A 12,449-nucleotide genomic window follows, 5' to 3' on the forward strand; every position below is an offset into this window, starting at 1 on the left:
GCCTTACGCGGAGGGATCCGGAACGGATCCCCCGCGTAAGGCAAGGACGGACTGTATATATTTATTATTTGCTAATTGTTCAATGTTTTATTAGGTATCTATTAAAATCAACCACAAGCTAGCCAAATGGCAACTTTATCACCGTTGTCTCCTCCCCCGTCTTCTGATCCGACGCACTCTTTCTTTAATTACTCCTGATAGCTTGTTTCCTTTTATTGTGGCTGTTTTGTTTCCACTCTTCATATACTGAAAAATCCAAATCCAAGAGGCAATAATGTAACCAGGTGTAGAAAAGAGAAGCAAGTAAAAAACAGTCTTCCCAAAGGCGATTATATCAGTGTGGTCTCGTCCCCCGTCCTCTATTACGCCGCATTCTTTCTTGTAATTCCCTTTGCTTATGTTATTTAATTATTAATATAAACGAAGATAGTATAATGCCAAAAAGACAGAGAGAAAAATCAGAAGAATTTAAATCGCGTTGTCTCCTCAATCCTGTCCTCTAATCCGGCGCAACCTCTTTCAAACTAGTTCATTTCTTAATTTGTAGTTCCACCAGTCCTCCTTGCTATGCCACCATTTTTCTTTCATATTTATAACCCACACAGTGCATATTCAGATCCTTTCGCATCTACTTTGAATTTAGTCTATTTCAATTTAAGTTCTCCTCTTCCCAGGATATAAGCCTCTTAAATTTGTTGCCCTTACTGTATTTTATCTTAGGAACTCTTTTATATTCTTTTTAAGAGGTTTATCCTGTATTAGTAATCATCAGCACGACCGTGTATATGTCTTCCAAACAAAGAGAGAGTTCTCACCGCAGAGCCCTGCACGGGTAGCTCTGAAAATTTACCGTGTATCTGACACAAGTCCAAGTTGATGAATTAGAACCGTTTGCCAAACTTACTTCAGTAGTTCTTTATAAACCCGCTTCTTTCATTTTGTGTCCCCTAAAACCGGCCGGACGAAAATCTGCTCAATTCTCGAAGCCCCGAACATGGCCGTGGCGGTCCACGATCTCAAGTCTCTCTCATCAGCAACTCTCCGCTCCTCCAGCTGCCGAGAAAGGGGCTTGTTTAAAGATCTTTGCAAACCCGTCTGTACCCAGAGTAACGACGGGGAATTTTGTAGAGACACAGGGGTCTCCCCTTGCTCTACCCTTCCACTGTCAGTTTAACTAGGACCCTGCTCAAAGGTCCCGCTGTTCTCTTCTTGCCATTTTACCGGAAGTCCTGAAACTTATTTCAAGGGTTCCTCAGGTAAAATATGTTGAGAGAGGCTGAATATGCAATATGGTTTGAGCACATTGCTCTCCTGTGCTTTGCACTTTCCTACTATAATTTTGGCCTGGTCTAGCCATTCTGCTAATGTACCTGTCACAGGTGCAACGCATTAGGTCTTCTGCTAGCATAGAGTCGTTTCCAGTGAATCCCATAGCCTGTCAGACAGTGGATGTCCTATAGAGAATGAGGCTCAGACTTTCATACACTGACTTGAACTACCCAGCTATAATTTTTGGCTGCAATGTTTTCTGCTACAAATGGTCATCTGAGTCACAGTAACATAACTTTTTTTCTTCCTTTAGGATGAAGAGAAGAGCCTGCGACACCGCCGAGGGACCCCAGGGCCATCTTCTGCCCCTGTAGCTACTTCCACACCCTGAGAGGGAATTGCTGCTGAGGATCTGTGACCAAATGTTGCACCCATCCTCTGAGGGGCTATGTGACCAGAGTGACAAGGTGTCCCCAGATCACATGGTCTAACCTGGCAGGCACAGTGGTAAATCTCCATGGCCCTGGTGAACACTTTCTGCATTGTCAGATGGCATCCTGCTCCAGCTATACCTCCCAGTATGAACCAGAGTGTTGCAAAGGGAACACAGTCCAGAATCCTGGGCAAAGATGGACACTGTCCAGGCACTGCTGTGTAGGAATGGAGCTGGCCAGTTTGCAGTCTGAGTCCTTTCAGTGTGGAACTGTTAACCACTAATTTGTTTGCTAAGGCAGGGGTGAGAGGTAGAGCTCAGTCCTTATTTGCCCCTCTACTCCTTAGTTTGCTGCTACTTGAAACAGCCCTGAAATGTGTGTTGATGGGAACAACACTTTACTTAGATTACACTCCGTGTTAATAAAGGAAGAGGATGCAGATTAGCTGGTTGGTTAGACAACTCCTGCTTTCTAGAGGAGGGAGGATACCATGATGGAAGCCATGTGCAAGAACCCTTAGCAGCCTTCCTGCTTCAGTCTGAGCTTCCACAACAGGCATTAGCAGTTATGGAAGCACCACCATTGTATGCAGTGCAAAAAGCACTTGTTCCTTTGTTGGCTAATTTACTCCTACTTTGAGCTGAGTCCCAGCACCTTTTGGCTTGTATGTCCCTAGGCCAGAGGTTTTAAGCTGTGGGCCACACTGACTTTTCACTATTTTTTATTTTAAGAGAAATGAAACAAATGAAAAAAGTTGTTTGTGTCTTGTGATATATATGATGTAGAGTCCTGGCAACTTTGGCACTGGCAGATGTGATGCAAACCTCTGGAGGACACCATGTTGCCTATCCTTAGTGTTAGACAATTCAGTCAGGCGACATTTTTTTAATTTGTTGAGAAGGCAGAACCTGACTGTCTAACTTATAACTTAGGCCAGTGATGGTGAACCTTTTCGAGGCCGAGTGCCCAAATTGCAACCCCAAACCCACTTATTTATTGCAAAGTGCCATGTCCCTCTGGTTTTCTAGTAACAAACTCTGGCAAACTCTGTGCTGGGGTGATGGCACATGTGCCCACAGAGAGGGCTCTGAGTGCCACCTCTGGCACGCGTGCCATAGGTTTGCCATCACTGACTTAGGCTGTCATATTCCACCTCAACATTCTGAGGAACTTCCTGACAGTAAGGACTGTTTGATAGTGGGATACACTTCTTCAGAGAGTTGTGGAGTCGCCTTCCTTGGAAATCTTTAAACAGAGGCTGGATGGCCATCTGTCGGGTATGCTTTGACTGAGAGTTCCTGCATGGCAGGTGGTTGGACTGGATGGCCCTTGTGGTCTCTTCCAACTCTATGATTCTATGGCGCGGTACAGACCGCCATAAAGCGGTGTACTCACGCAGATACTAGTGTTAGGGAACATGCACCACCCGCACGCTCCCTAACCCTAGTACATGTGGATGGTGTCATTGTTACATGGCGCCAACCCTAGTACATATGGACGACATCATGCACGTGCCGCGTCCAAATGGCACGGTGCGTGTGTGATGTCTCCGTGCTGCCCCAGGCCTCTTACAGCGGCCTGGTGGAGGCACGGGAAGGAGCTCCAGAATGGATTTTACCACTTCTCTTTAGCCTGTGAGCTGCCCTGGCCCCACTGTGAAAATAGGCAGGTACAGGCCGCCCCTTTGGCGACCCACACCTATGATATGTTCATCCCCCCTCAGTATACTGTCTTCAGTATACTGTCCAAGTTCTGGGACATAGGAGCAGGTACTATTTAACCATCCAGTGTCAAAAACTTTGCAAGCTTTCAGATCAAGAGGAACAGCAAAAAAACAATTAGGATCCCCTTACCCAACCAAAATTATTCAGTGTGTGACATGCAGGGGATAGTAATGTTCACTTTGTTGTTAGGGAGTGCTTCATCTTAAAAGTACGATCCTGATCCTGATCATCCCTATTCATGGAGGGAATAGAAACCCTGAATATAACACTGCTGTTCTCCAAAATTAAAAATGAACAGGTCCAGATCTGTGGTTTGTGACTCGCACTGCCTGCTTTACAGCAGAGGCACTAGCTAGCATAGTACAGGAAGCCTGGCCCATGAACAGGAGTAATCTATTCCATGTGTCTATGGTGAAATAGTAGGTTAGGCTGCAGTGATCCATTCCTAGAGTCATGATAAGCAAATAATGAGCAAAAGTGCATGCATATGATGTGACCTATTACTGTGGCACTATCCTGTCCCCATTGGACAGAGTTTGGTTGATCAGCAGCACCTGACCAAGAATAAGTGCATCCCAGCTTACTGAAGCCTCCAAAACTGGACAAGTACAGAGTTTCGTGGAGTTACCTAAGATGAAATAAAAATTATACCTCACATCACATAGCCTGTGCAGTCAGTACAGCAATTTTTTCACCATTTTTCTTGCAAATTAATTCTAAAAGTTGAGAAATGTTCAAGGTTTATTGTACCCAAAGCAACCTTTTGTACTTAATTAGAGAAATGTCCCTTAAGATGCTGGAGAAGAGGGCTCTTCCACCAGCTGGAAAACAATTCAAAATCATACTCAGAGGAGGAAATTACACATTTTGCTCATATGGTTGGGTGAGATAAAGTGATATTCCATCAGGAATGAAGTCCTGCTCTTTTCTTAACACCTAACCACATGTTCCAGTTGTGTGGAATGTCATTCAAATTCCACATTTATATCCCAAAATCATCATCTGGGCTGTCTTCTAGTATCTTAAAGACAGTGGTCAGTTTGGGATAAGACAATGGATTTTATCAGACAAGGGAAATTGGAAATAAAATCCAATGGCAATCTGAACGCAATCATAGGGTTTAACATTATTGCATGATAGACTACCACACACAATTTCGGGCAATGGGAAGACAGCCCGAATGCTATCATGAGGTTTCACGTTATTGCATGATAGACTACCACACACAATTTTGGGCAATGGCATGCTATTTTCGGGCAATGGGAAGCTACTGCGAATGCAATTCGCATTCACGTAAATTCACTGAAATAGTGACTTCAAGTAAATGCATTCTGGCCTCACTTTTCATTTGAAATTAAGAAAAATTCTTCACGTGTGATAAAGTCCAATACTTCATAAGCCACACTTCCCCATGTGTCTGCGGCAATGGCTTTACTTCTGTTTTTGTGAAAAGGTAGAGTCACAAATCATTTTGTTTGGAGCAAGAGTGAAGAGACAAAAGCTCCAACTCAGTTTTCTGTTGCCAACTGAATTCTGTGAGACAATATCAGCAGGGCAAAAGCTCATGCACATGAGGCCAAATCTGCTGCTTGACAGAGCCAATGTCGAAAGGGACTCATGGCTCTGAGTCCTGGAGAAAGGACAGCACATCTTGAGGGGGGACCTTTCAATAGTACTAATCAATACAGTACTAGTTATTGTTTGAAAAAAGGTGAGGTGTTGGTATAGGAGAGACGGATCCTGACTAACAAATTATCCAGTTTTCTTCCAGGAATTTGGTATAGAAATTGTTAATTAGGCCACCAAATTAAGATGGATCTTAAGAGTGACTTCAGTAAACCCAGACTTATGCTGCCATCTTTAGCTGTATGATGACCCCCACTATAGCCATGCTCCACAGTATGTGAGGTGATGGGACCTGCAGAGGGAGAGTTGTGTATGATGATTACCAGATGTAGTTGTGTTGTGCTGCAATTAGTTGTAGTTTCAGGCCTCTCAAAAAGTTGGCACCCATTCAAGAGCAGCTTTCTTGGTGGCAGATGATGCACAGCAGATGGTATACCGCAGAGGTGCATTCCAGCCTTTTCACAGGAGAGGCCAAGCATCCTCACAGCCTTTGGTAGAACTGAAATTCCAACTTATTCTTCCTAGGCTATCCCTCAGATCAAAATCAGTCCCCACTGCTGGTTATGTGGGCCTCCTGGACAGGGGTGCACCCCCTCTGGGGCAAGGCTAATGGAAGATGGATTCCCGATGATTGGAGTGTGTATCTTAAGAATCCAAAGAAAGAAGTTTGCACACAACTTCTCTTCCAATTCTTATTTCCTGGAAACTCCAGTCCAAATCCTGCCCCAAGACAGGTTTTGCCCTATGAATATGCCCACCTAGGCACCAACAATTCGATCTTGCTTGAGATAAACACTTTTTCATTTGACTCCTCTACACAGCTGGCTATATTCAGGCAGCTTGCTGAACCACTTCACTTCCCAGCATCTCCTGATTGGAGTCCCACTTCTGGAGTCGGTACGGTATTGTCTTCTGCAATACTTTAAGTCTCTGTCTGCTACCATCTTTCATTTTGTTAGTTCTTCAAGGTGAATGCCTTGATTCATAAATAAAACTATTTTGGAACTTGCAATCTGGAGTTCTGTTTCTCAGAACTGGTACACACAGGTTTGGTCCCCATGTTAGGTTATCCGAGCGCTTTGGCTGCTTTCAAATTGAGTCAATAAAATTTCCCCATTGAATATTGGCTGTGAGTGCAGGAGCTTGGCATTTGGGTAACAATACATGGAAGGTAAAATTAGGGTTAGGCAATGGCAAACCTCTGAAAAAGCCTCTCCTTCCTGTTGCTTCCCGTTGTATGAGGGAGAATAATCTAGTTTACATTAAGGAAAATATAAGCAATTCAAAGACAGAAAGAGGAAGGACGGGGGTGGGTCATTCAGTATCAAGACCTCTAATAATAATAATAATAATAATAATAAAATTCTGCTTAATCTCAGGGAATCCTAGCGGATTAGAGCAGTGAAATATGGTACAATTAAAAGAGAGACATTAAAAATTCCAAAATCCCCCCCTCACATAAAAACATAATCAAGTCCTAAAAAGAGATTAAACTGAAAGATACAATACACTAAAATGAGATAAAAATTTCACTTCTACAATAGCTGAAAATCAGTAATAAGCAGTCTGCAAACCCTAGCTGCAATGCTTCTAGCAAACTGAGCTTAAAATATACTTTAAGTGCGCAGGGAGATAAAACTTGCAGCCTGCTGTACAATTTGGCCTTGGAGGGCCTGTGTGCAAATGTCAACACGTCATCGGCTGGATGAGAGAGGGAACAGGATGCAGGGTTGGGGGAATGATAAGCAGCAGGGCCTGTGGTAAGCGGGCTGCATCCGCCACCTAGTCCAATTGAGGAGCTGGCTATCAGCAATGACAAGATGTGGGCAACACAGGAGGCTTCCTGTACCAGCTCAGAACAGAATGCACAGGAGAAACAGACTTTGCAAGCCCAGTTGATGGACTTTCCTGCTTTGGAGGCCATTATGTGGTGTACTGGTTTGAGCGTTGGGCCATGACGCTGGAGACCAGCAAATGTGGTGCTATTCAATGGGTTATTCAATGCAGCCCTTTCCAGCCCTGTGATTCTATTATTCTTTTCACCACCGCCTGACCCTCAAATAAATGTTTAGTTGCCTTTCTTCCTATTTCAACTATGTGTTCTCCCACCCTAAAAAAAAACTCTGACCGGTATCCTTCTCTATAACCCTTGTAGCCACCTTGAGTCTTATGTTGGGAGAAAGCCAAGATATAAAATAAGCTGAAACAAGACTCAACCAGCAAAATCGCCACAAAAACTAACACCCTGATCAAAAACTCCTCAATTCAGCCAACCACAAGACAAAGTTTGTGCAAATCTGAGGCTCTCCCACCAAGACGCTATGGACTTCCCAAGATCCACAAGGATTCCATTCCACTCCAACCTATAGTGAGTGCTATTGGATCCCCCACATATGACTTGGCCAAGGTTCTGGCCACACAGTTACAAACCCATATAGGGCAGACCCCTCACTACATCAAGGGCTCAACTTCACTTCATAGGAAAAATCAAGAGCCTGGAACTAGGAGACATTTTAATCAGCTTTGATGTGGTCTCCCTGTTCGCCAAAGTCCCCATAATGGACACCATGACACTCATCCAACAGATTTTTCCAGAAGACATCACAGCCCTGTTCAAACATTGCCTCACCACAAGCCATTTCCAGTGGGACAATGGATTCTACGAACAGAGAGATGGGGTAGCAATGGGAAGCCCTCTAAGCCCGGTTATAGCAAACTTTTACATGGAACACTTTGAAAAGCAAGCTCTGAAAACAGTACTGAAAAAGCCCACAACTTGATTCCGATACGTGGATGACACTTTTACCATTTGGAGCAATGGAGAAGAAGATCTGGCTGTGTTCCTGAACTATCTGAACAACATCCACCCCAACATCCAATTCACTATGGAAAAAGAAAAGGAAGGAACACTGCCATTTTTGGATGTCCTAGTCATCCGCAAACCGAACCTACGTTTGGGTCACACAGTATACAGAAAACCCACACATACAGACAGATACCTGCACAAGAACTCCAACCGTCACCCAGGAAAAAAAAGAAGCACAATCAAAACACTTATAGACCGAGCAAAACGCATCTGCAAATCCCACTTCTTGGAAGATGAACTGAAGCATCTGGACTGGACTCTACAGGCTAATGGTTATTCCAGCTCAGATATCAAAAGGGCTGCCAGGCCAAGGAAAACCCAGAAAAGTGAAGACAAGCAGCCACCCAAAAGGAAGTTATTTTTACGATACATCAAAGGAGTCACAGACAGAATAGGCAAAGTGGTGAGGAAGCACAACCTTCAAATGGTTTACAAACCAACAAAGAAAATCCAGCAAATGCTTCGCTCAGCCAAGGACCAGAGAGACCGTCTCACAGCCGCAGGAGTTTATCGCATACCATGCAGCTGCGGACAAGTCTACATAGGGACCACCAAACGCAGTGTGCAAACAAGAATCAAGGAACACGAGAGACACTGCAGACTGGGCCAGCCAGAAAAATCAGCATTAGCAGAACATGACACAAACCATCCTGGGCATAAAATACTATTTGAAAACACTGACGTTCTGGACCATGCCAACCACAACCATGTCAGGATGCACAGGGAAGCCATTGAAATCCACAAACACCTGGACAATTTCAACCGGAAAGAAGAAACCCTTAAAGTGAACAAAATTTGGCTACCAGTCCTGAGGAATAGCAAAATAAGGACTCAGCAAATGCAAATGGGAAACCATTCAGAGTCAGGGGCTTTTCCAGCAGACAATGATCACCAATTAGCAGACATTAATCCTCGTTTGCATTAGCCTCCCAGCCTGAGGCCTGCCATCAGCAACAGAACAATACACATGCAAATCACTTCTGCATTCCCAGGCTCACACAGTATATATACACCCAACTTTTTCCAGGCAAAGCATTCTCTGAGGATGCCAGCCACAGATGCTGGCGAAACGTCAGGAAGAAACTCTTCTGGAACATGGCCACATAGCCCGAAAAACCCACAAAAACTATAAAATAGATTTTTAAGAAAACAACCTAAATACCTTTTGAATATCCCAGGCTAATTTCTAGATAGATAAATATTTATTAGAATCAGAGATGAGCGTAAGGACAACAAAAAACAGCATACAAAGTACAATATAAATTTTAAAAACTCATAAAAGAAGTAAAAATACATATAAATATACCTAATAAATACAGGCAAGCATTTATCTGTCATATGGTTTCTAATGTCTTTGCTCTGGAATACAGAGAAATTTGTTCTATAAAGACATCTTTTTCCCATCTCAGGGCCATGAGGTGAGCAGAAACACACTTGATCAGGCAAACCTTAATTAAAAGGGGCAAAAAAAATGGTCCATCAACCAACTAGTCCCTGCTATGGTTAATAGTCAAAATATGAAGAACACAGACACAGCTTGCCCTTTTTCAGGTGTCTGGAACATAGTATGAGTTTGCTTTTTCCATACATATTTATTCTTGTTCTTACCTATAAAATTACCTAATATACTTGAGAAATATCACAAACAAACATTTAAATTAAAATGGCTTCCACTCTATCATATGAATATCTTTGCTAATATAAAAGACTTCCCAATCAAGGCCATATAAATAATACATGCTAAAAATATTTTTTCTTTTATCATTATGATATTTATATTAAAATTTTGATTTCTCCCTATTTTCATTAATTATTCGACTACCTTCTTCATCTTTTCTTCTTCTCTTATCTATTTGTATTTATATTTTCTTAAAAGAGATATACAACCATCCACATGCATAGTTATTACATTTGTATGCCTCAGGTCTGGCAAAGCCCCTCAGAGAGGAGCAGGGGCCACGGGCCTCCTCCTCCTCCTCCCCGCAGGGCTTCGCTAGACCTGAGGTGTCCTTTGGAGGACACCTCAGGTCTGGCGAAGCCCCTCAGAGAGAAGCAGGGGCCTTGGGCCTCCTCCCCCTCCTCCCCACGGGGCTTAGCTAGACCTGAGGTGTCCTTCGGAGGACACCTCAGGTCTGGCGAAGCCCCTCAGAGAGAAGCAGGGGCCGCGGGCCTCCTCCCCCTCCTCCCCGCGGGGCTTAGCTAGACCTGAGGTGTCCTTCGGAGGACACCTCAGGTCTGGCGAAGCCCCTCAGAGAGAAGCAGGGGCCGCGGGCCTCCTGCTCCTCCTCCCCGCGGGGCTTAGCTAGACCTGAGGTGTCCTTCGGAGGACACCTCAGGTCTGGCGAAGCCCCTCAGAGAGAAGCAGGGGCCGCGGGCCTCCTCCTCCTCCTCCCCGTGGGGCTTAGCTAGACCTGAGGTGTCCTCCGAAGGACACCTCAGGTCTGGCAAAGCCCCTCAAAGAGGAGCAGGGGCCACGGGCCTCCTCCTCCTCCCCCCTGCAGAGATTCGCTAGACATGAGGTGTCCTTTGGAGGACACCTCAGGTCTGGTGAAGCCCCTCAGAGAGGAGCAAGGGCCACGGGCCTCCTCCTCCTTTCCCCCATGGGCCCTTACTGGTCCCCAGCTGTCTCTGAGAGACATCTGGAAGCCAAGGAAAGGGCAGGAGGAGCAGGTTGTCACCCCTCCCCTAATTTCCCCCAACTTCTAGCTATCTCTCAGAGACAGATGGAGGCTGGGAAAGGGCTTGGGGGAAAGCCCCACCCCGAGGCTTCGCCCCCGGAAGGGTAGAAACTCGCCCCCGGCACGTGGCCCATCTTTATCAGTGACATGGAGGACAAAATTGGGGGCATACTTATCAAATTTGCAGATGACACCAAATTAGGAGGAGTAGCTAATACTCCAGAGGACAGGATCAAAATTCAAGATGACCTGAATAGACTAGAAAGCTGGGCCAAAGCTAACAAAATGAAATTCAACACGGAGAAATGTAAGGTACTGCACTTACGGAGGAAAAATGAAATGCACAGATATAGGATGGGCAACACCTGGCTGAATGAAACTACATGTGAAAGGGTTCTGGGAGTCGAAGTAGACCACAAGTTGAACATGAATCAACAGTGTGATGTGGCAGCTAAAAAGGCCAATGCAATTTAGGCTGCATCTTTAAAAGTATAGTGTCTAAATCAAGGAAAGTAATAGTGCCACCATATTCTGCTCTGGTCAGGCCCCACCTGGAATATTGTGTCCAGTTCTGGGCACCACAATTTAAAAAGGATGTGGAGAAACTGGAGCATGTCCAAAGGAGGGCGACTAAAATGGTGAAGGTTCTGGAAGCCACAGATGGAGAAGAGAAGGTTAAGAGATGATATGATAGCCCTGTTTAAATAGTTGAAGGGATGTCATATTGAGGAGGGAACAAGCTTGTTTTCTGCTGCTCCAGAGACTAGGACCCGGAACAATGGATGCAAGCTCCAGCAAAAGAGATTCCACCTCAATAGTTTTTGTGGGTTTTTCGGGCTATGTGGCCATGTTCTAGCAGAGTTTCTTCCTGACGTTTCGCCAGCATCTGTGGCTGGCATCTTCAGAGAATGTTTGTGAAAATGCCAGTCACAGCTGCTGGTGAAACATCAGGAAGAAACTCTGCTAGAACATGGCCACATAGCCCGAAAAACCCACAAAAAACTATGGATGCCAGCCATGAAAGCCTTCGACTGTACATTCCACCTCAACATTAGGAGAAATTTCCTGACAGTAAGGGTTGTTCGACAGTGGCACACACTCCCTTAGAGTGTAGTGGAATCTCCCTCCTTGGAGGTCTTTAAACAGAGGCTGGATGCTTTGATTTGGATTTCCTGCATGGCAGTGGGGTTGGACTGGATGGCCCTTGTGGTCTCTTCCAACTCTATTATTCTATGATTCTATGATTCTACCTTCTACCATACCATCCCATACAGAATCCTTAGGAATGTTTTTGTACCAATATTGTTCATAAATCGTAATTCCCATATACCATTGAATGTAATGGGAATAGTTGTGACAGAAACAATTAGCAAAATCAATTTTTTAAAGAATTAGATTTTCACATTTAACTAAAATAGTGAAGAGACTGGAAACCTCTGAGGAGCTAATTAGGTCCAAAACATCCAGTTTGAGATCATCTAAAATGCCCTGGCTCAATGCTAAAGAATTCTGGGAACTGCAGTTTTGGGAAGAATTCTGGGAACTGCAGAGCCTTCTCTGACCGAGAGCTCTGGTACCGTATGCTGATCCAAAGACACATTCACTGCCTGATCTTCTCGACCCTGGTAGACTAGAAGAAAATATTCCCCAAACCTCAACCAAAAACAAGCACATCTGGTGGCAAAATGACACCCATGACTGCCGTATCTCTGCCAGTCTACCAATCAGGAGCGGAGCTGGCATCTGCACCCCACACCAAGTGGAAAAGGGGGTTCACAGTCTGCTTGGTGTTGCTATGCCAGCAGTGTAGTGGAAAATCTCCATGCATAACAATACTTCTATTTCCTGAAGG

The 12,449-nt window shown here is 44.6% G+C and overlaps 1 protein-coding gene across 4 annotated transcripts in view; it reads left to right on the plus strand.

The window, feature by feature from the left end:
* The window catches only part of LOC149323507 (patatin-like phospholipase domain-containing protein 6), a 101,645-nt gene extending 97,342 nt beyond the window's left edge, over positions 1-4,303 (plus strand). For all 4 annotated transcript variants that reach the window (XM_089489084.1, XM_089489086.1, XM_089489085.1 and 1 more), the window contains one exon: positions 1,583-4,303. In XM_089489084.1, coding sequence (XP_089345210.1) covers positions 1,583-1,660 — 78 coding nt within the window. In that variant the 3' untranslated portion in view covers positions 1,661-4,303. The remainder of the gene's footprint in view (positions 1-1,582) is intronic.
* Positions 4,304-12,449: the final 8,146 nt, after the last annotated feature.

The sequence above is a fragment of the Sceloporus occidentalis genome, unplaced genomic scaffold (assembly GCF_023333645.1).
Source record: "Sceloporus occidentalis isolate IW3139 unplaced genomic scaffold, rSceOcc1.0.p SCAF_1, whole genome shotgun sequence".
NCBI lineage: Eukaryota > Metazoa > Chordata > Lepidosauria > Squamata > Phrynosomatidae > Sceloporus > Sceloporus occidentalis.